The 21,557-nt window shown below is 44.6% G+C and overlaps 1 protein-coding gene across 4 annotated transcripts in view; it reads right to left on the bottom strand.

Annotated features, from left to right (window-relative positions):
- The window catches only part of DOCK11 (dedicator of cytokinesis 11), an 87,689-nt gene that overhangs the window by 33,889 nt on the left and 32,243 nt on the right, over positions 1 to 21,557 (bottom strand). For 3 of the 4 annotated variants that reach the window (XM_062584852.1, XM_062584854.1, XM_062584855.1), the window contains exons 11-30: positions 20,215 to 20,355; positions 18,175 to 18,384; positions 17,685 to 17,807; positions 16,619 to 16,701; positions 15,021 to 15,143; positions 14,769 to 14,845; positions 13,577 to 13,761; positions 13,409 to 13,474; positions 13,122 to 13,214; positions 12,593 to 12,716; positions 11,787 to 11,908; positions 11,250 to 11,336; positions 9,909 to 9,998; positions 8,279 to 8,397; positions 5,612 to 5,681; positions 5,404 to 5,529; positions 4,795 to 4,866; positions 4,274 to 4,420; positions 3,757 to 3,840; positions 3,162 to 3,273 (exon numbers count right to left, since the gene is read on the bottom strand). In XM_062584852.1, the coding sequence (XP_062440836.1) occupies positions 3,162 to 3,273; positions 3,757 to 3,840; positions 4,274 to 4,420; positions 4,795 to 4,866; positions 5,404 to 5,529; positions 5,612 to 5,681; positions 8,279 to 8,397; positions 9,909 to 9,998; positions 11,250 to 11,336; positions 11,787 to 11,908; positions 12,593 to 12,716; positions 13,122 to 13,214; positions 13,409 to 13,474; positions 13,577 to 13,761; positions 14,769 to 14,845; positions 15,021 to 15,143; positions 16,619 to 16,701; positions 17,685 to 17,807; positions 18,175 to 18,384; positions 20,215 to 20,355 (2,254 nt within the window). The remainder of the gene's footprint in view (positions 1 to 3,161; positions 3,274 to 3,756; positions 3,841 to 4,273; positions 4,421 to 4,794; positions 4,867 to 5,403; positions 5,530 to 5,611; positions 5,682 to 8,278; positions 8,398 to 9,908; positions 9,999 to 11,249; positions 11,337 to 11,786; positions 11,909 to 12,592; positions 12,717 to 13,121; positions 13,215 to 13,408; positions 13,475 to 13,576; positions 13,762 to 14,768; positions 14,846 to 15,020; positions 15,144 to 16,618; positions 16,702 to 17,684; positions 17,808 to 18,174; positions 18,385 to 20,214; positions 20,356 to 21,557) is intronic. The other variant, XM_062584853.1, reaches the window with a different exon arrangement.

Below are 21,557 nucleotides of genomic sequence, written 5' to 3'. Positions count from 1 at the left end.
AGCTTTGCTCCCGACAGGGGGGGATCTCATGAATCCCCAAACTACTCATGAAGCCTGGAATTCCCAACAGCAGAGGCACTGACCTCTACAGGGTAACGGGCAGTGGAGAGGGTGCATTTATCATGGTCACCTAGCCCTAGCATGCCATCTCTGCAATTTGTTCTGCATCCTCAGGGGATGTGCATCCCTTTTAGCCAGAGTCAGAGAGCAGAACAGAGACAAATACTGCAGCTGCTGAAAAGCCTGAGGGATGCAAACAAGGACACAGTGCCAAGTGACTGCTACTGTATCCTCCAACAGTTTATACATCCAGGCTTTCCAATCCCCCTGTGAGGAGCCAGGGAGGCAGGGCAGGATGCCAGGAGCTGCTAGCCACACACTGTGAGATTTTGTTAGCTCTCCACAAGCAGAAGTTACAAGCTGCACTGACTTAGAGAAGAAAGGCAGCCCATCACCTAACCTTAGTTAGCTTAACTTGTACTCTCTGTGCCTCCTATAGATGGAGGCAATATCCATACTGTGAGCAAAGGAGTGGCTGCTGCATGGGTAAGGCATCGCTGTCACTAACTCGCCTGCATAAGGTAGCAGAGAAGCAACAGAGACAGACTGCAGCCCACGTGTGCTCGGGCTGCTAAGAGTGACCTCGCTCTGACACCGCTCTCTCTTCTGGGCAGCCCATCTGCCTGGGTAGAGCTCGATGGGTAGAGTTTGACTGCTGCAGTATGGCAGTAAGCCTCCCAGAGGGACAACCCCAAAGCTGTGCGTTCTTTCCCCAAAGGGAACAAATGCTGTGTGCTCAGCTTGGATGGTTTCTTGAAAACCCCACAGGTGTGAAAGTCTCTCTGCAGTGAGGCACAGTGCACACACAGAGCTCTGAAAACCCCAGCCGAAGGGTTCCAGCAGTTCTGTCCCCTTGCCACAGAAGATATTAAGTTGCTTTCTCTTTCCTCTGAATCAGACTTTCACAAACCAGTAAATGTTACTTATGAATCAATCTGGAACATTACCTAGCTTTCATTGTTAGCAAATGCCTAAGTGTCACACACCGTGGTTATTTCATTAACTGGATGCAAGCTGGTTGATTGGTGGCTGCATATTTAATTTGCATTATAGGACTCAGTGATTCTGGTTGGACCTATGTGTTCCGAAGTGAACCGTTCCACAGCAAATGAAAAAAAAATCTGATTTATGTGTAAAAAGAAAAGGGACAAACAAAAAGACACCAAAAAGGAACAGGAATAAGCAGTGCTCTAGACCTTGGAAAATTGGACAGCACTTCATGTTTTAACGCTACTTGTAAGGCTATTGCTTAACTTCCAACTTTTATCAATCTCTTGAGTTTTTTTTGCCATCACCATATTGCAAAAACAATTCTGAGTTGCTGACTCTGAGGACAGGCTGCAGGGTTTGCTCTGGCTGATGAAACCCACATGTCCCCAGGCAAGGCAGCAGGGACGCAGACTAGCAGGCAGCCTCCTGATCGTGGAGACATTCCAGAGAAACTGCTCCAAGATGCTTCTGAAACTCAACAGGATGTGGTCGCAAGGCCACAAGGATGTGCCTGCCTGCCTGTCTGCATCTAATTCTGCTGCAGAAGCCCTGGAAGCTATTCCCTCTTTTCTCAGTAACAGAATATTAGAGAGGATCAGTGGGCACATCCCCCATCTTTGTTCAAGTAAGCAGATAAAGAGGTGAGGCATCCCATCTCCTCGGTAAGGTTCACATGGTACCTCCAGGTCTCCGGGGTCCCCGTCCCCTGTAATCCCAGGACTGTTCATAAAAACAGAGGAGCTTGCAATGGAGATGCCTCATTACACATCTTGACCGTGGCAGGCAGAGCACAAGCACCACCCAAAGGGGCTTCTGCTGAATGAGGATAGGCTACTCTGCTGCCAGAGATGCATCTGAATGGCAATTGTTACCATTATTTTAAAATATATATATTAAAAATAAAACCTCACCTGGCAAGTCCTACTCAGAGTAAAACAGAGAAGAAAAGATGAGCCGCTCTAATAGCTTTTCAGCTTAACCACTGCAAATGCAGAGCTGAACAGGAACCAAAAAGCATTTGTATGTTATCACGCTGCCAGTAAGCAATGAGAAAGCACTAGTGTTGTGTGATGTTTTGTCCCTTTCTTAGCCATTTTTAGCAGTGCACTTTGTTAAGCTATGCCAGGCAAGTAGCCAAACTGATGCGAGTTTACAAACAGATTAGCAGCTGGCCCAGAAAGCTCAGAAAGCACACCAAAGCAAAGAAAAACTGTGAGTTACTGTTGCTTTGGCCACCTGGATGTAAAGGCTACTATTATGGGATTTACGTGGCTGCACTCTAAGGCTCAGCCAAGCATCCATTGCCTCCATTAAAATAAATCCACTAAGCTTTCCCAAGGGAAGATCCCCAAACTCACTCTCATCTTTGGCCAGGCTGTGAGGATCCAAATCTTGCAATCTTTGGTGTATTTATCTAGCACAGATGAGGCATCAGGACCCAGAGAGAATGAGGCTGAAGCTACACTAATCTTAGGAGGCTGGCTAGGCAGGTTCCTGGGTCCAGAGCTGTGTGTCCCATACTGTCACCTGCAGCACAGCCACAGGCATCTGTCCTGTTGGACAGCACTGAGCTCAGCTCCTTACAACCCCCCTCTGCCCTGCAGTGAGCAACGGCAGGACCAAAAGGAACACAGTAAAACTGCAAGACAAGCTTGGATGCATGGTGGTGCCATGTGTGCATACATGCTTGGTATACACTAAAGATTGGCATGGGCCCAAGCTCTCCACTGTTTGCCTCCAGCCCAGGCTTGAGCACAAGCTCAAACACTGAGTACATGGCCATACTCTTGTTTCAAAGTGAAAGTAGAAGGAATCTAAATCACCCTCTTGTGATTTCACTTGCACTATTTATTTACTGAAAAAGGTAATTTCTTCTGGATATTGTTAATCCAATGCAAACCTAAAGATAAGAAATACTGAAAGGATTGATTGCAGACCAATCTGGTGTTCAGTAATGTAAAAGTGCCAGAACAGTATCTTTTCCTGTGATTAATGTAAATCAGGCTAACCAGGACAGTTTTATTTGATACTAATTCAAGTTCCATCTGGTCAGAGACCATCAAGACCAATAAATTATAGCTCTCTAGTCAGTCTCTTGAGAAAGGACATACCTTGAACCCTCTGCAGCTTGGGTTTGGAAAACGTCATTGGTAAGTTCAGAGGAATGTAGTGCTCATGGTTGCAAATGGTTTGAAGGAATTCAAACTTGTATTCAATGAGGAGCTGAGGAAAAAAAGAAAATCCAGACAAACAAAATACGATTCCAGTTTGACTCATTTTCCCCCAGTTTAGTGTGTTGCTTGTGCAGGGAATTCAACTAATACTTGCTGATTCTCAGTAATAATCAGCAGATTTTTGTCTGGTCCTTCAAAATGTCACTGCACACAACTGTCACTTGAGACAAGGAATTCTTGCCTTTTACTGCCCAGTCCCCCCACCTCTTCTCTCTCATGCATCTATTACCTTTGTCACCCAGACTATTAACCAATCCCTCCTTCAGTTCGACTGCTTTGACTCTTCACATTGTTTTAAAGCCCAGATGCATACAGGCTCTTGGTCCAGACAAAGCGGTCTCTGTCTCCAGAAGACTCTGCAGGAATTGTGTTTAAAGGGCCTCCAGGAAAGGTATAAAATAATCCTTACAGAGCTTTGACTGATGTAGATATGTGCAACCACAAACTGTCTTTCAAAAAATACCCTGCTTACCTTAGGGTCTTTTGGGCTGAATCCAGAAATGTAATCATTTATCAAGTTAAAAACAAATCCTCTGTCCATAAAGGTCAAACAGCGCTACAGAAAACATAACAATGTGTGAACAATCATTAAAGAAAACAATAATCTTAAATCTTCTCTGTGCTACCATCCTGCCAGCAGTTAAATTTAATCCTCTAGGCTGCTGCTCACTTCCCAAAATTTACTTGACTGTTTCTCTGAAATTACTTGGATGACCTCACTTAGCTCTCCAGTGGACAATAGAAATATTTAAAATGAAAGCACATATATTTAATCTCAGGTTTTGAACAGTTGCTAGGCATGACTAAAAACCCCAGGTAACATACGAGGAGGGGGTCATAGTTTCTTTCTGTCCCTGCAAAAACTAAACTCCCCAGAGTTTTCATTGCTGAGGAAACTGCTGAGATTTGAGTACAAACATCTGTTTGCTTGTTGCTTACTTCTAATTGCCTTTTCCTTAAAGCCTGGGAGAAGGAAAGAAATTGCTGACCTTCAGGAAGTTAGCCAAGCTAAAATTGACATTCCTGGACTCCTCAGGAATTTCGTTATAGCGAATGGTCACATGAGGAATTATGGCAAGCAGCAACGAATGCAGTGCATGCTGGTAGGAGTCAGGGAACCGCTGGCCTCTGGGAAGCTGAAACCAAAAGCATGTCATATAGTCACTGCTGCAAGAGGACCGAGTCCAGGCTTAAGTTTCCTTTAGCATTTGTTTAGGTTATTTTCTAACAAAATATTGGCACAAAGAAAGCACTGGCTGAAATGCCAGTAGCTAGTAACAGAAAAGGAGATGGCACAGGCCACAAGGAGATTTAGAACTTTTAATTTATAAAGGGCGGGAATAAGCAAATAAAAGGAAAAGGAAAAAAATAAAAGGAAAAAAGGAAAGATCTGACTAGCTTTTCAGCTTGTCGAGTTTGTATAAAGACAAAGAATTACATTTTCAGAATAATTTTGAGGGAGAGTTAGTTTGTGATGGCTCTGTAATGTAGCAAACTATTTTATTTTTACCTTAATTTTGTTTTCTTCCAATAAGTATATTGCCATAGACTTTGCCAGTGCTTCAAAGAAAAACCACGAGTACTAGAACGAACAAAGAATACGATTATACTTCTCAGCGGGGCTGAACGTGTTTGACTACATGGGGAAGAAGCAGTGTATGAAGGAGGGCGCAAGTTTGAACAGCCTTTTAAACTAAACTCCTCACTTCTTGCCTGTCCCAAATAAGCTTTTTAAAAAGGATTTGGAGCTTAGGAGAGAGCCCTGCTCCATGCTGTGGTAAAGCCCTGCAGAAGCAAGGCTGTGCTTGTGCAGCCAGCATTGTGTGGGTTCTACTAGTCTCAGGGTGGCCTGAAGGAAACAGATAAACAGACAAAACTGGCAAAACGAACCCCCCTTTGCTACGTCCTGCCACAAGCCTTGGCACAGTCAGCCCCCCTGCAAGTACTCCTCTTTGTTGGAAGCTGGGAACCTCAAGGATGTGGATGCAAAGAACTGCTCTGGTAGCTTGGCTCCCGCACGCCAGCTTTGCTCCTGCCGTTGGTTTGGACAGGTGGGGGTCCTGGGCTTTACACCCTTCTCTTCTTCCATTTTTGGTAGCCAAGTACTGCCAATACTTACCTTGAGTAGCTTATTGATGGCTAGAAAATCTGCTGATTGCTTCAAGATAGTGGCCATAGAAAGGACCAGGATTTCATGGGTCATCTTTGCCTGCGTGGCACTGGGTTTCTCAGCTCGAAAGACATACTGAGAGGCAAGAGGAACAGTGTCAGCAGCATGCCTGCTCACAGCGAGGAGCCTCACAGAGCAGTGTGGTGTTGTGACCGACCTTTATGAAAGAGCGCAAGTAGTGGTCCAGGCCTTCTTCATGGCACTTGGACACGATGTGCAGGAGAACCCTGAGGAGAAACATGGTTTGTGTTCAGCATGCAGCAAGGGCAAGTACCTCTGGCTCACGGACAAAACTGCTGCCTGTGCCTTATCCAACTCTGGAAGACTCATTCTTGGCACAGCCTGGTTTACAAAGAGCCCAGCTTTCCAGCCAACAACTGGTATTTTCTCCAGCCATTGGTATCCGCTGCCTATTCCCCTACACAGCTCCTGTGGCCACACCATCCTTGCCATAGCACAGCCCCTCAACAGAGCTGAGGCTGCCAAAGCCTTTTCCCCACTTTGGTCCTGGGTGAGGTGTCACCTTGGCCAGCTGCATTAAAGGCTCCAGCCTCCCTGAGTGAGGAGGAGGTGAGGTGGAGCGAGCCTCTACACGGGACACCATCTATAGCCTCAGCGCATGCCGGGATTAAAGGCCTGCAGCAACTTCAACTCATATTGCAGTGAGCATTAGGCACCTGAACAACATTCAGGTGTTAGCTAAGCTTAAAACAAAAACATATTAAGTTTGTATGCTCTGCACCTAGTTCTCTTTGGCTGGTGTCACCCAACAGTGGCTGTATCTACAAAACTGCTAAGCGGAGAGCAAACACATGCTAAAGATTCCTCCATGCCACAGTTTATCACATATTGAGCTTGTCTTCTCTATAAGCCTCTTCCTAACACTAATGAGAGTGCTAATTAAAAACACTACAATACACTAAAAAAAAATCCTCCACAAAATCAATATAAAAAGCCCACAAAACCTTTGCTGAGAAGGGGAAAAAATGCTCCAAGGTTGCTATGCTCTGACACCTTCCTGCATCTCTGAAATTGATTAATTCTGAAGGCTCATTTTTACTCAATTTATGTCATATATATCCTCCCTAGCTCCTTGTTATTTGCACTATATTATTTTCTGGCTTGTCTTGCAGTTCACTGGGGACATGCTGACAGTGGAGAACACGCCACCCTTCTGGAAGCACTCCAGGGAATTTATGGGGGCAGCAAGCACCTGGTTCCCTTAGCCAACATCAAGGATTTACATTCCACTCGTAGTCAGAGGGAACAACAAACTACCGCACTTTGCCACAGGCCAAACCACAGAGAGAAGATTTTACAAATAATTTATCAGATAACGCAGATTTTAAATTCCACTCTGAAAGCCTGGATGACAAAATAGCTGTCATTAAACACAGAGCTAAACCTGGAAAGGAACAAGCAAAGCTTTGAAAAATCTCTGAGGCTGAACTTGGGAGACGGTCATTCAGCATGTGGCTGGAGTCACTTGCTTTCCCGTACTCGTCCTCTGGAGATTTGAGCAGAGGAGGATCACACAGCGCTTTGAGCAGGGCGAGTCCCCATCACCTGCACTGCACATCAACAAGCTGAGCTAGGACTGTGACCTCAACATGCCCTGCATCCCTGGAGAAGCAGGGCTCAGACTCTGACCTCTGGCTTCAGAGGAGCCAGATGCTTTCAGCATGAGGATGCAAGGCACTTCTTGGAGTTGGAGTAAGCGTTAAGATCTCCATAGAGTGACTTCCAGTACTCCCCTTTGCATCACACCACTTGGCAAAGGAGGAATCAGTCTGGATGTTTTTAATCTAGAGATTAACTTGCGTTATGGCCAGAGCGAGGAAGGAAAGGTGCTTTTGTGCCTTTTGCTCCCTCTGGGCCCGGCGTGAGCAGCACATCTAGCAGTGGCACTCCTCCGCGAGCAAGCCCTAGTCAGCACTGCCCTCTTGGGGCTGCAGACATTGCAGAGCCTTGTTAAACAAAAGATCCTGTACTTTCATCTATAGTGCTCTATGGTCTGGGACAACATGTACGCACCAGGTACTTCTGCAGTGTAACACCTATCCCAACACCAAGGGATTTTTATCAGTATTTCTGACTCAGGAGACTGGCCTGCAGGGTCTCTGGTGAAACCACATCTGCTGTTTGCAGCCCAGGATGCTCACATACGCTCTGGAGCCTTTCAATACGTAACTCAGCTCTCTTCACAACCAGAAGCATCCCACCAGCAAACCTTGCCCTATGTAACAGGGGAAGATCTTAAACCTCCAGAAGGAAGCCTCTGAACCAAATTAAGTGACAGATAAGAGAAATATCCAAGTCCCTGGTCTCAGGTTCCATTCTGGCATCCTTCAGTAAGGAATTTGCAAAACTCTGTAGGATCTTTAATAGAAATGCCATTTGGAAAACTGCTAATGAATTTCTTGTCCTAAGTGACAAAGTATCAGGTTTCCTTTGAAAAATTAACCACGAAGGTTAATTTCCACAGGCATCACCTGCTTAAGTATCCCCTCACCTCCTCACTGTCTCCATTGCTCCTATCCAGCAGCTATCTTTAAAATAACACAATTTTCCCTGCAGGGCTCCTTTTTTCATTTGTACATGCTCTCAGGACAAGGACTCCAGGCTGCACGATGCCATCTGCATGGACCAGGAGAAGAGAGCCTCTGGTGTTTCACAGCATCTGGTGGGAGGCCAGCCTGGACATCCAGGCCAACCAGCGCTGGCACTTAACACCTTGTACTGGGAAACCACACCTGATTTGCACTGTAGTTTGTGGCTTTGCATTTGTAACTGAAGAAAGATGCATGGTTTACCAGACACTCACATGGTGCAGTTGACAGCTACTTCATCTTCCTGGGTCACATTTGTAAGGACTCTAAATAGTTGCATAAGAATTACAGGTAGAAACTGAATCATTACTTGGATCTCCATGGCGTGCAAACACTAAAACAAATGTTCAAAACACAGACACTTTTAGTTCAATATTTTACAGATGTTGTGAAATATTTATAGTCCACAGACATTTCTGTGGCAATAGGACAGGCATTAGCAAATGCTTCAGGGTGTGCGCTTCAGACTGTCAGAGGGCAGGAGGACTTGGACCTAAACTACTGCTTACTCATTGAGCCTTCAGGGAGCAACACGAATCACTCATGGCAGGTATTAATCCTCCTCTCAGATGTGCCCTGGCAGCAATGACTTAATTAGAGGTCACATGCTACTATCTGACCTCAGTAACCCAGAGTTCAAGGCTGAAGTTCTGTTTCCATCTCTTGTCACTTGGGACAGTTTTCCGAAGTGTTCAAGTCCCATTTTCACAAGTGCCTTTGGAGCAAGTAAAATTGACAACCAATTACTTGCTGCAAGACTTTTTTCAAAGAGCATGTCTTGATATTGGAAACAGAATTGATTTGGGGAAGGTCAAGATCTGATGCATACATCCTTCACTCATCTCATAGATACCTTATTTCACCTGTGTCTCAAGATATAAGTCTAGGAAGACACTGTGTATCATTTTAAATTTTCAAATCTGCAAATCTAAAGAAAGGTTCTTAAATCTGTATCAAGGTATTTAAAATACTAAAGTATTTAAATAATTGAGGTGTTGGTGGTAGAAGGCCCTAACTTGTGGTTAGCCTGTAAATGTCTCTCTCCTTGCAAGACTGCAGTGAGATCCCTGTGGCTATGCAGGGCTGGGATCTAACCAGTTCCTTCATGAAGTGCTCAACAAGGCAACAACTGTTTGGCTTAAAAACCTGCCATTATTTTTATTGCTTTAAATATTTATATATTATCTGAAACACACCCAGTAACTTTGTGATGATAAATCCCCACCACTGTAAGTGGAGCTGTTGCTACAGCAGCACACTTGAAAACATGCTGTTCAGAAAGGAAACAAGGATCGTAAACAGCCAAGAAAGTTATTCCCTGCAGAAGCCTTCCTGGACCTGCTCCTAGGCCCTTACTCATGTTGCAGGGAATGCCAGAAAGCTGGGTCAGGGTCATCTATGATTCAATTTAACTGTAACCGAGTTACAATCTCACAGATCTTATTTTCTGTCTGAACAAAAATCCTGTGTTAAATGGAAAAAATCCTGAAAACAAGCAATCGTGCTATAATTTAAAGGTTTAAATCAAGACTAATGCAGCAGGTGGATAAACCTCTTGCAGCTCTTGCAGACTGCCTGCTGAGGAGTGCATGAGCCCTCCAGAAAGAGTTTGCTGTGAGCATGGCAGAATGATGCTAACTACCCGTTTGTATCTCCTGTGAAAGGCAGCAGGAAGCAGCACACAAACAGCGGGCAGTCGTGTCAGTAAGGAAAGCAGGAGGTAAGGATTTTGCAGAATGCAGCAGTCTTGGAATGCTGCAGGGAATGCATGTGTCTATATGGGTAGGGGTCTGGTCTGATAGGCCACAGAAACATAAACAAAGCCCACTGAAAGGCACTGTTCACCTTTAGATATTTAACAAGCTCTCCGGGGACTTCCTTAGCTCCCGCCTGAACCAGCTGGCAGTATTGGAAGAATTTGTGCAAGTGCATGTCCTGGAAAAGATGAAAAGCAAGTTCAGTGCAGCAGCTTCATCTTTGCCAGCCCACCCTATTCTACAGCTACTACTTGCAAATCCTTGCATCTCTGCAGCAGCAGGCCAGGGCCACGTCCCTAGTGAGCCTCGCCTCACTACCCACGGCTCTGCCTTGGTCCCTAGATGCCTTCTCTCTGTACTACAGTACTGCTTCCAGCCTTTTCCAAGGTTACCTGTCACCGCTTATCCTCTAGCTCCCAATTAATTTCAAGATTAAACACAAAATTGCCACCATTGTTAAAATGCTCTCCTGCATGCACTATCCTGAGCCCTGACCCTGTTCAAAAGTGCCTTGCAGGAGCCTTCCTTTCCTAGTTGCGATTCTTTGAGACTGCCTCCCTGCCTGCCCTGCCAATCTCCTGCAGTTCACCTGAGGCTCTCTCTCCTTTCTTGTTTTTGTCCATTCCTCTCCCTCCTCCTCCAAGCTTACATTTTATTATTGGGTTATTTAATCCTGCAAAAACACCTGGGAACATCATTTGTAGGGAAGTGGGACTATCTTGCTGCTTTCAGTACTGTGCAGAATCCGTAAGACCCCAAGCCAGGCTTAGACAACACCAAAAACAAGTTGCAGTGAATGTAAATGCAGCTGATTCCATCTAGCACAGTACAAGGAGCCCTGCCAAGGGCATTCCCCTGCGGGCAGTACAGATAGAAGGTGCCCAGAACATGCGTGGGGGATATCTGCTGCACTTCACAGGAAGGCTGGGGAAGTACATCACCACTGTAAGGCAGCACTGCACACAATGACTGGGCAAAACTGCCTAAACTGTTTTTAAACGGAAATTAGGGCTCTGTTTTCTTGTGAAAAGTGTGTGATGTTGTCAGAAAACTTTTTCTCTTAATTCAGTGAACAGACTAACACCTAGGGAAACCTCCCATCTTCCAGGAGCTCTTTGCTCTTTTGCATCATCTAAGCATCTCTTTTGCTCAAAGGTTTCCTTGGTCCTGCCAGTTACAGTGCAATCGGCCAAGAAAACACCAACCTCTCCTCCCAGGGCTCTGTCACACAACCACCTTATCACTTCCACACAAAGGACGGACTCCCTGGAAGCGATCCTAGATCTGCTGCTACAGAAATATCTCAGCGCTGCTCCACAAACCCAGGTACCCCTTTCCCACAGCCGCTACAGCAGAGCAGCAGTAGAGATTCAGCAGTCATTTCCTCTGCATTTGTCGGAGGACTTTAAGAACGAGGTGCTCAACTTACTTGGGTGTAAATGGTGGAGTTCAAATGGATTTTGATTTTAAACAGCGGCTTTGCTCCATCCACCCACTTCGCATCCACACTGGACTGCTGAGAACAGACAACACTAAGGTATTTGGTTTCAAATTGTGGCAAGAAAGTAGCTTTGTGCAAACAGATGCCTGGTCAGAAGGCATTGCCTGGGGTAGAGGAACAGGACACTCCCCAATGCAAAGACCAGTAGTGTGTAGCTGCAACACACGTGTTGCACACAACATGCAACCACCCAGTCTGTACAGTCACAAAAAATAGTCTCTGCAACCCTTTTAACTATGGAAAGCAGAATAAAAGTGTCCTATATCCCACCCCTAAGAACTGGAAGCTCCAGGGGCTTCACTGCAGTAGGAATCTTTCCAACCATGCATCCCAGGGATGCTTCCCAGAACAGGTGACTGCTAAAAAGGTACACAACACAAACACAAGCCCAGAATTTACAGAGGTACAAAAGCTCAGCTTTCTTCTCCCTGTTATGTTAAGGCTCGTTTTAAATGACCTTCCTACCCTTCGTGACTCTGTGTCTCCAAGACTCAAGTAGCCAGGTGGAAGGTTGGATGAAACAGGCAAATGCTGCTCCAAGGTGATAATCCGTCCATCCTTCAGCAGTGGGACCCAGGCGTATCCCACTGTGGAGGCAATCAACGGTCCAAAGTTAGTATGCCCACAGTGATGTATGTTTATCTCAAGCTCCAATAAGAGCTGTGTCTCACTCTGAGGAAGTCCAACCCACAGCTGAGCAAGTGGCTTCAACTAGGCTGGGATCGATCATGTCAGCCTTGTTAAAGCACATTTCACCTGAAGGCTTCATGAATGAAATTCAGACACAGCACAACCATGATCTCAGCAACTCAGAAGTGGATTTCTGGGACAGAAAAGGTGCATAAGCTTGTGCACCAGGATGAGGGACCCTGGCTGCCAGGAGAGTCCCATTCAACTGGACTTGTGTGTGCTCAGTCACTTACACATGCTCAGTGTCGGCAGAATCGGCCCCTGAGGCCCTGATTTTGGGCCAAGCTTTCGTTGGTGACTTGACTCTCAAGAAGACTCGCTGCTCGTTGATGATGCAAGCAAGTCAAGATCATGATGAAATAGTTGTCATGTTGCAGCAAAAAAAGGAGCTTTAGTATACATTGAAAACATTTGTGTTTTATTCCAATTTGGATTGACTACTTATATTAGATTGTTTTAAAAAAGTAAATTCAAATAGGCTAGTGTTTTAATCAATTTTTTTTGATATTTTTATTTTCCCTATATTTATTCCATTTTGGACTCTTACATTGCAATAGAAATAATTTAAGCAGTGAACATACCTTGAGTTTCAACGGTGTCTTGCTTTTTCGTTGTTGTCTTTGTATTAATTTCACAGCTGACATGATAGAAGGTGAAAAGCAAATGATGCTTTTGATGGAGGTGAATTGGAAGCTCAATTTTAATCTAAAATGATATCATGACAGATAAGACTGTATTTTTAATTGTGGAGTAATACCTTAAGTTCTTTTTTAATTCACAAATGTTATGTTGTATGCAGTTACACAAGACATGTTTCCACCCATCTTAGATAACTCCTAGCTAACATTTGCATCACATTTGCACATTACTTATTAATGGGGGCGTGTGATTGAAGTGCACAAAGCGTGACAATAAAGACAGCAGAAAACAAACTGGCATTAAAAATTGAGAAAGTCGAAAGAGCTTTGCTGAGCCCTTCTGCTGAGACAAAGACCTAGTGATTATTTTTATCCTCATTTTACCCAGCCCTGGAAAAAGAGATGTCCTAAAGAGTCAGTTGGCTTTGCAGGATCCAGGCAAATGTGTTTTCTCCCACTGTTTTGTTTTTACCTCATCGTAAAATTCCGGACTTTGGTTGTGATGCAGCACAGCAGCATAGGTATTTGTTATCAAGAGAGGACCTCCAGGTTTGCCATATATACACTGGAATGAAAAATTAGAAGCTTGGTTCAGGATACCTACCACCGTAAATTACCCAATCAAATTAAAACAGCCAGCATCAAAGCTCAGTGTTTTTCTGTTGTCCTGCTCAGGCGGGCTGCCATACCCATACCTGTACCCATACCCAACCACAAGCAAATGGCAACTCTAGATCCCTAGAAATAACAGGCACCCACCTTTAATGGCCGAGCATCAGCTTCATCTGAATCCCTGAACTCAATACAGACAGCAATATTCCTTGCCTGAAATGAGGGAGAATAGGAGAATGAGCTGTTGCTACAGATCCTCAGTGTCACCCTAGTCCATGCTGCATCTGTCTGCAGCCTGTTTTCTGGGTTGCTCACCTTTGCAAAAACCTTCTGGTTCTCATACTTCAAATGCAAGGGGTAGACATAGAGGTGGTTTTTGTAGACAGTGAAGGGATAACAGTATTTGGCAACTTCTGGGACAAGCTCCTCCACTTCAACTGCAATGTTCTCACAGCTCTTTTCAAAGGGCTTTATAGGGATATAAGAAGCTGTGACACAATCTAGAAGGGAAGGAAAGCCCAGATCAGCACGTCTGACAAACTTGTAAGTATAGCTAATGTGATAGGAAATCTGTGTGTCTGAAATTCCACCATTGCTCCTGAGCACCCACTTCTCTTCAGCCAGAGGGTCATGTGTGTTGACTAGGCAGCAGGATTTCTCCCACTCTCTTTGAAGTCATTTGAGAAAATTCTCCTCTTGATCATGCAACATCTGTGGTCCCCAACTGCATTAGCAATACTGAGGAAAGATGAGTGTGGAGGCACCATCAGACTCTGCCCTCCTTGTCAGCAGGAAGGAGAACAAGAAAGTGGCACTTTAGTTCTGGGCAAAGCAAAAGTCTTATGAACTGCTTATGTTTAGGCTGGGGCCACTGCTCTGCCTAGCTCCTCACTGGCTTTGCACCTTGCATTTTCAGGAATTCGACCTATTAAGTTTTTTTAATTATTATTTTTATTATTTATTATTATTTATACAAATCATGCAAATATCACCTGACTGAAGCATCCATCACAAGGGAGAGTTCAGCTCAAGTGATGGCCTTAAAAAAAAAACTGACAGAAAACCTCTCAGGTAGAGAACTTGACTAGAAAACCTGTGACATGAGCTACTGCAGGAGGTGACACCAAACAAGTGTCTGTCTTTGTCTTGGTTTCCTCATATGCAAAGTGAGGAATCACACTGACCACATCTGTGAAGCCCTCTGGTGCTAAAGACAAAAAATGCTACATGAGATTGGTGTAATAGTAATAGCAAAAGCAGACAGGGGGTTTCCTTTAAATTTAGAATGTGACAACCAAGCTGCAAAGTATATGCACCCCTAAAGAAAACCTTTGTGCTTGGATTCCGTCCCTCCACAGAATTCATCAGAAAGACTTAGCAGTCAGCTGAACCACTCATTTCTTATTGCAGCTCTGAGATCCTCCGTTCTAATGAAATAGCAAAGCCCTTCCAGTAACATCTGAGGGTCAACACCATCAGTACTTATTTTCAGATCCAAGATCCTTACTTGTGAAGTCTAGTGGGATGTCTTTGATGACAATATTTAACTGGGCTGGAATGACTTGCAGTTTTGTCTTCTCTGGTCTGCATTAGGGAGAAAGGAACAAGAATGTGAATCTTGAAAAGTCATGTGCTGAAAAGATCAGTATGGCTTTTTGTTACTCTGAGTATAGAAATTGTCTTCTCATGCTTACACTTACTTTTTCAAAATGTATATTAAAATGCCTGCTCAGCCTCTGCACCAGTCTTTTACACTTACTTCTTATACTCTGCTAAAAGCTTCAGCATATCTTCATTTGAGAGTTTGCCGCTGTCTTGCTTGTACAGAGGGGAGAATTTTCCTTCAGAATCCAGAGTTCCCTGTGAGTCTTTAAAAACTGGCCTGTAAAAAATACAGGACACATTTCCTATATGTTGGTAAATAGGCAGACATCTGAGATCTTTGATACATCAGGCAGAAGGACTTTATCTGGGGAAAGGTTCATTGGCCTGTAACTGTTCTGAATACCTCCAGGTGTCCCCATCACTCTCCTACCCCAGTTCAATGCTTAGACCCCCATACAGACTGCAGCACCAAGCAACACCAAGATCTCGGCCTGTTGCATAAAACTGCAAGCAGCATCACTCATTTCAGTCCCCTTCCTCTGAGGTCAAGTAGTAAACTATTTTCCTGGTTGCTCAGCCCCACATGGGGCCAGAGCTTGGAAAACATCCCAGGAAAGGAGTGCTCAGTGAAGACAAGTTTGAGGACAGACATCAGCTTCCTCCTGAACCCAAAGCAGAATATTGTACTACTCCTTGCATGAACACTTGCATCTTTGCCCTTGAATATAAAGACTGCAGATATCTGTGTATAGTAAGAATGTTAAGCATCCCTTTCACCTTTCTGTGCAAACAACTACCTCTGAAGCCCACAAGCAAGCTGTTTTAGGGTTGAAGAGTGACACAGCTCCCAACACCAAGCTGCTGGGTGCTCAGCTTCTTGGACTCCAAACATAGCTCTTTACCCAGCAAGAAAAAATCCAAAGCCTGTCAAAGTTGATGCACACCATGGGGCTGATACAATCATTAGAAAAGGGCTGAGGCTATGTACTGGCTCCCAAAAATGAACTGTCTCCCTGAAATACACTCCTGAAGCTGAGCAGCAAATGTCACAGGAAAATCCAGCTCAAAAATACATAGTGTAAGCTGTACACCATGAAATCACAGCCCAGTGTGATAGTCATCTGGTGTTCCTATGTCATTACTATTCCTTGTGTTAGCATCAAGTAGCAACGAAGTAATAGGAGGCAGCAGTGGAGTGATGAACTTACCTGTAGTACCTTCCTCTGTTAGCACAGATGTACTTTTATCAGCCACAACGAAAGAACAGTGAGGGAATTGCATCGCTATCTCCAGTCATTCCCAAGAACATTTAATCAAAGCAGAGACAAAAATGGGAGGCACAGCTCAGCTGATTGCCATACCTGGAGCAGAAGGTCCTCCACTCTTATTCCCTCCTGGCAATGGCTGGTGCCAGAAGGGATTTCTGCACCAGTTCCCGCAGTGGAAAGGGAGGGTGTAACTTGTCCTCAAGAATGTTCTCCCCTGCTATCAGTAGCTACAGGTCAGCAGAAAGGTTACTGTCTTCCCAGCACTGTTTACTTTTCAATACTTTGTTTCTAATTCTAGATAGAGTATTTCAGGCCAATCCAAATTCTGCTTCAGCAATCAGAGTCAGATCCTGTCTTCTGTTGCCTCCATGCAACATCACTGACTTCAACAGCTTGGCACTTTGCCCTTTTAGCCTGATATCCTCCCAGATAACTTGCAGCAGCAACTCTTATAATGGCCAAAGCGCATTTTTAGACTACTAACCTGGCAGCCCAGCCAAAGGGCATCCTGTACTGTCCCAGCCGGCTGCATACCTGTTTGGCTACCTTATGGACCTTCTGGGCAGTCTGCAAAAAATAAGAGGGAAGTTCAATATGTGCCACTGCTCCCACGCTGTTCTGGGAAAGGAATAAAGAATGTCACAGTCTCCAGGGAGAAGAAACTCTCCACGTTCCACAATATGCAGTTTCACAGACACACAGCTTAACAATTGCCTAAGCAGTTGATAGAAAAATCACTGTCACTTCATCATGTGTATTTATCACTTTTGCAAAGATATAAAAGGCACAGTTATATTAAAACTCCTCGTGATTCTACATTAAACTGCCAGGTATAAAAGAGCATTAGTAACATATTTTCCAAATCTGACTGTAACTGGCTCATCCGATACAGGCTTACATAACGTGCAAAGGGAATACCGTCATTTATGAGATGCCCTGGCACACATCGATTTTCCTGGGACTGTTTTTACGGGCTGCAGCAAGGCTTCCTCAGCTCTGCTGGGCATGCACAGAGCCTAACGCAGGCAGCACCAGGGTCTCTCACTGAGGACTGGTGGCATATGTTCCCCCATATGGTCACAGCACCCTTCACTGAGTATGAAAGAGGCAGGATGAGCAGAGAAAAGGGTAAAGCCTATGTTCTGTTGCTACTACAACTGTGGCAATCCAGTGGGAACGAGCGAGGCACCAATCTGAAACGTAGGGTGCAACAAGTGGCAGTGCGGCCCCTTTCTCACGGGATGAATTGTCCCACTTGGCTGCTGCCAGAGGGGGCTCTGCCCTGCTGAAGTGCAATGGGGAAAGGCCTCTTCACTCCAGCTGCTTGACTCTTCTGAAAGCCCCCTTCCAGGGGAAGGGACTTACTTCTCCCAGGACAGCCTGGCTGATACCAGCCTGGGAACAGCACAAGTAGCAGGATAGATAAAGACCAATATTTGCCAGGAAGAAAGTTAAAGAGCAGCAGAAACATCCCATGTTCCAGACCACATAATTCCCTGGAGCAGCAGACAGTATCACTAAGAAAATACCCTCACAGTCCCATCAAATACCTTCCCCGGGTCTGAGTTTTTTATGTATGGCTCTGCACAGTGTGTAATGCTGCCCTGCAGCACCTTCTCCACACGGGCCACCAGGAAGATTTCCACATGAGGGTCAGTCACGGAGAAAACACCCTACAACAAACAGATGGCAAGCTGTTAGAGAGCTGGACGCCATACCTGCACCACCAGACTTGGCTGTGATCAGTTTGACAACCCCCTCCCGCAGCCCACGCAAGACACAGTCTGGGTGCTGCTGACCCTCTAGCTGAAGCTTTGCCTACCACTACCAACGAGCACGAGTGGCAATCAGCTTAAGACACTGACCAAAACAAAACAACCCCAAAACAACAGAAGCCCAAGGGAAATGCTGACTTCTGTTTTTCCATTTGATTCATCTGTCTTTATTTTAGCTCATGAGGTGAAAGGAATACGATGAATCAAGAAGGCTGATGGCTGACAAACACAGATACAAACTGAAAGGAGAAAGTCAGTTCTTTACCCGTTTTATGTAGCGCAGACAAGACTCGGGCACTCCATGCACAAGACTCTCGCCTGGTGATCGCCCCTTAGAGTCCTCTGCCCCAGGTATGGAGTTCTCTAGCAACATATCACGGACAGATGGAGGGTTCAAGTCCACGTGGAAGTCAGCTGAAATCTTGCAATTATTTTTCAGGTCAAATAATGCCAAGCTTAGAAAAAAGGGCTCCACCTGGAAATTTGATTGAATGTAATTGTGGTAAAAAGATACATGGTACAGGCTCAAGAATATTCATGTACATTACACTGCCTGCATGGTTTGCCTTTTGCATCTGTTTATCCCTTTTGTTTTATATACTAGAATTTCACCTTGAAAAGATTCTTACAAATACTGCATACTAATTTGTTTTACAAATACATAGCTTTTTGTTGCATATTCTTGTATTTTTTGTATTTTAACCTAGTTAATTTAAACAGTTATTTTAAAATCATCAATGAATTCTAAAGAGTGAAATCCAGAAATCCATAGGAGTTTTTATGTAAATGGTAAACTATGAGCTCAGGAAGAAAAGATGACCCTGATCCACTAGTTAGAACTGTTTATTCTTTGCAATGAGAAAGAATTCAACTAAAGAGTGTTTATGTTCACATGCTAAAGATCACTTCGCGTGTCACAGTCCCAAAGTAAATCAGCTCAGCATTGCCCAACTTCAGCTATCTACTACCAAGACACGCAAAATGTTTGTTGGTCACTACCCTGGGGCAGAGAATAAAAGTCAGCATAAACCACCTCCCACTCAACAGAGCTAAAATACAAGGTCAAGACTGTTATGGAACTGCATGTGCAAGATTTGCCTTTCAGGAGGCACTCTGCATGCCATCTCACACCAAGCTGAACTCAACGTTGTAGCTATTGACCTTCACAGCACAATGCAAGTGGTAACAATTCCACATATTTTTAGTTCAAAGATCCTCGCAGGCATGCTTCCATGTAAAGATAAAAACGAAGGCCTGAAGATAAGACTGCAGTGTTTCTGAGACATTACAGCACAACTTGGAGGCATTACATCAATATTAAAAATGTGCTGATTAGGTCCTGCTCTGGGTGTGATTAGGGATTAATAACGGGAATCTCTACCATGGGCAGAGCACTCATCTGCTGAGAGTGGCTGAGAAGAGCAAGTGTGTTGTACTAGCTGATCCCATGATGACTGTGAGCACCAAAGTGAAACCATCACAAAAAAAGCTTTTGCACTTCTAAGAGGCATCAGACAAGGTACCATCAGCAGAGACTGGGAACTCCCAGTGGTTCTGCCTCTCCTGCAATGCTATCTGCTGTTCTGGGCTACCTTGCTCAAAAAAGGGTTGACTCCAGCTGGAGAGAGTGCAGGACGAGAGAATAGGGAACATATCTTGGCAGAGACGACTGGAAGAGTCTGGTCTGTTCAGCCCGGCAGAACAAAGGCTAAGCAGAAGCAGAGATATGACTGCTGTCTACAGACATCTGAGGCTCAGAAAAGTCCAGGAAGAGCTTTTTAGGCTAAAGCACAATATTGGCACTACAACAGATGCACATAATAAAGTGGCCATGAATATAGCCAGGCTGGGAGTCAGAAGAAGGTTTCAGAATAGGGAAACTCCATAACACTAAGGGAAACGAAATAAAACACAGCAGTGAGTAGTCTGGAGATGGAGCTTAATTATTTACCAACAGGATTTTAACAGGGACGCAGAACCTCACAGACATGCCCTCCCCACTCCCCACACCTCCAAACTGCTGGCTTCACAGCAATCCCAGTTCCTTGCAGACCCAGGCATGTCCTGACCCAGCATCCTGTTAAACAGAGCCAGATCCCTCCTCAGATATATTTTTGGAACATGATAATACAAGGGCAGACAGATCCTGCAACAAACCGTGGGCCAGTAGATTCTGCCTGTTCAGGTCCCATCAGAGCTCACGGCAGAAAGGGACACATTTAGCCTTGCAGATTAATCTGCCATAGGTTTTTGTTGCTAAAGAGGAGGAAGAAGACAAAGCTGGGAACACCAGAGCTCTCCTTACATTGGTGGGTCCTCCTTCCGACCTGTCGCTGAGCTGAGCGAGGAGATTGAGGGACAAGTCCTGGCAGTATACCACGAAGCGCCTGCTGCACTTTTCCTCAAATGGCTTCACGTCTGGTTCGATTCCTGAGAAGTCTAGCCTCTAGTCAGCAAACAAACAAATCCGGTCTCATTAAAAATGAAATTAAAACCCTGAATAATGTTAAGGGATAACATTACAGCTAATACTATTTTAAACAATTTTTTAAGCAGTACAAAAAGTACAAGACATTCACAAATGAGTGCCATGTTATACAAATGCGTTCAGGACATGAATTCATGAAGATGTATCGATTTTTAGCCATCTGGTTTTTAGAGCACAGAAAACTAAACCTCAGTATGATTTCAGTTCCTTCTTGCTTTGCTGTTACCCTGGGGATCTTCCCAAACACCGTTTAGAGCTTGGGGAAGAAAGAAGAACATAAGTCGTCGTTACACTCAGAAAAGTATCTTCCACTTTGAAGATCTGACTATTTTAAGAGATGGTCCCTGTGCCTGAAATAGAGAGAAGGCACAAGCCATTGGGATTGTGAACAACATCTCAAACTTCTCAAAGCGTAAGGTGTTTCTAATACAGCGATAACCTGCATGGTAAGAAACAGCAAAGACTGTCTGCAGAGTTGGCTGGGATTATAATCACTTCTTTCCTAACCAAGGACACCCATGGTTGGCCTGTGCCTCAACATAAACCTCAGACAGCAGACATATATGCAGCCAAAATACTACGAGTCTGATACACGTCTTCAGTCTTCACCATACCTACTTTCCTGGACACCAGGGAGACAGAGCTTCCAAACACCTCAAAATAGCAGCAGATAACTCAGGGAGGTTCTGGCACAATCCTACTGTTTATTCCCCTTTGTATTCTGCAGAAACCAGCACACCAAACCCAGGACATTGCTTTCTCACAATCAAGTAATTTCAGCAAAACAGGCTGCAATTGTTAATCCAATTCTGGGAAAGTCTTCCTGTTCTCTCCCAGTTTCCTTTGTGGGAGGAAACTACCTTGCAGGTATACGCTTCCTCTCTGTTTTCTTAGCACCAGGCATGCAAGCATGCACATATACACCAGCATTGACTGGGGCAGTGATTTCAGAGGTCCACTGTCCCAGCAGCTCTAACTTTGAACCACACCATAACAGAGAGCTCTGTGTGCACAGAAAGGACATAGTCGGTTTAACCCTTCATTTGGATAGGAAAAAAAAAAAAGATACCTTAGACTCTCTGCATACTATACTGAAGGATATTTCCACTTTTACCATCTGACTAGAATACAGGAAACTTTTCAACATTTCTCTTCAAAAA

The sequence above is a fragment of the Rhea pennata genome, chromosome 11, assembly GCF_028389875.1.
Source record: "Rhea pennata isolate bPtePen1 chromosome 11, bPtePen1.pri, whole genome shotgun sequence".
NCBI lineage: Eukaryota > Metazoa > Chordata > Aves > Rheiformes > Rheidae > Rhea > Rhea pennata.
The sequence above is the reverse complement of the archived record's forward strand: the minus strand, read 5'-3'. Positions and strand labels throughout refer to the sequence as shown.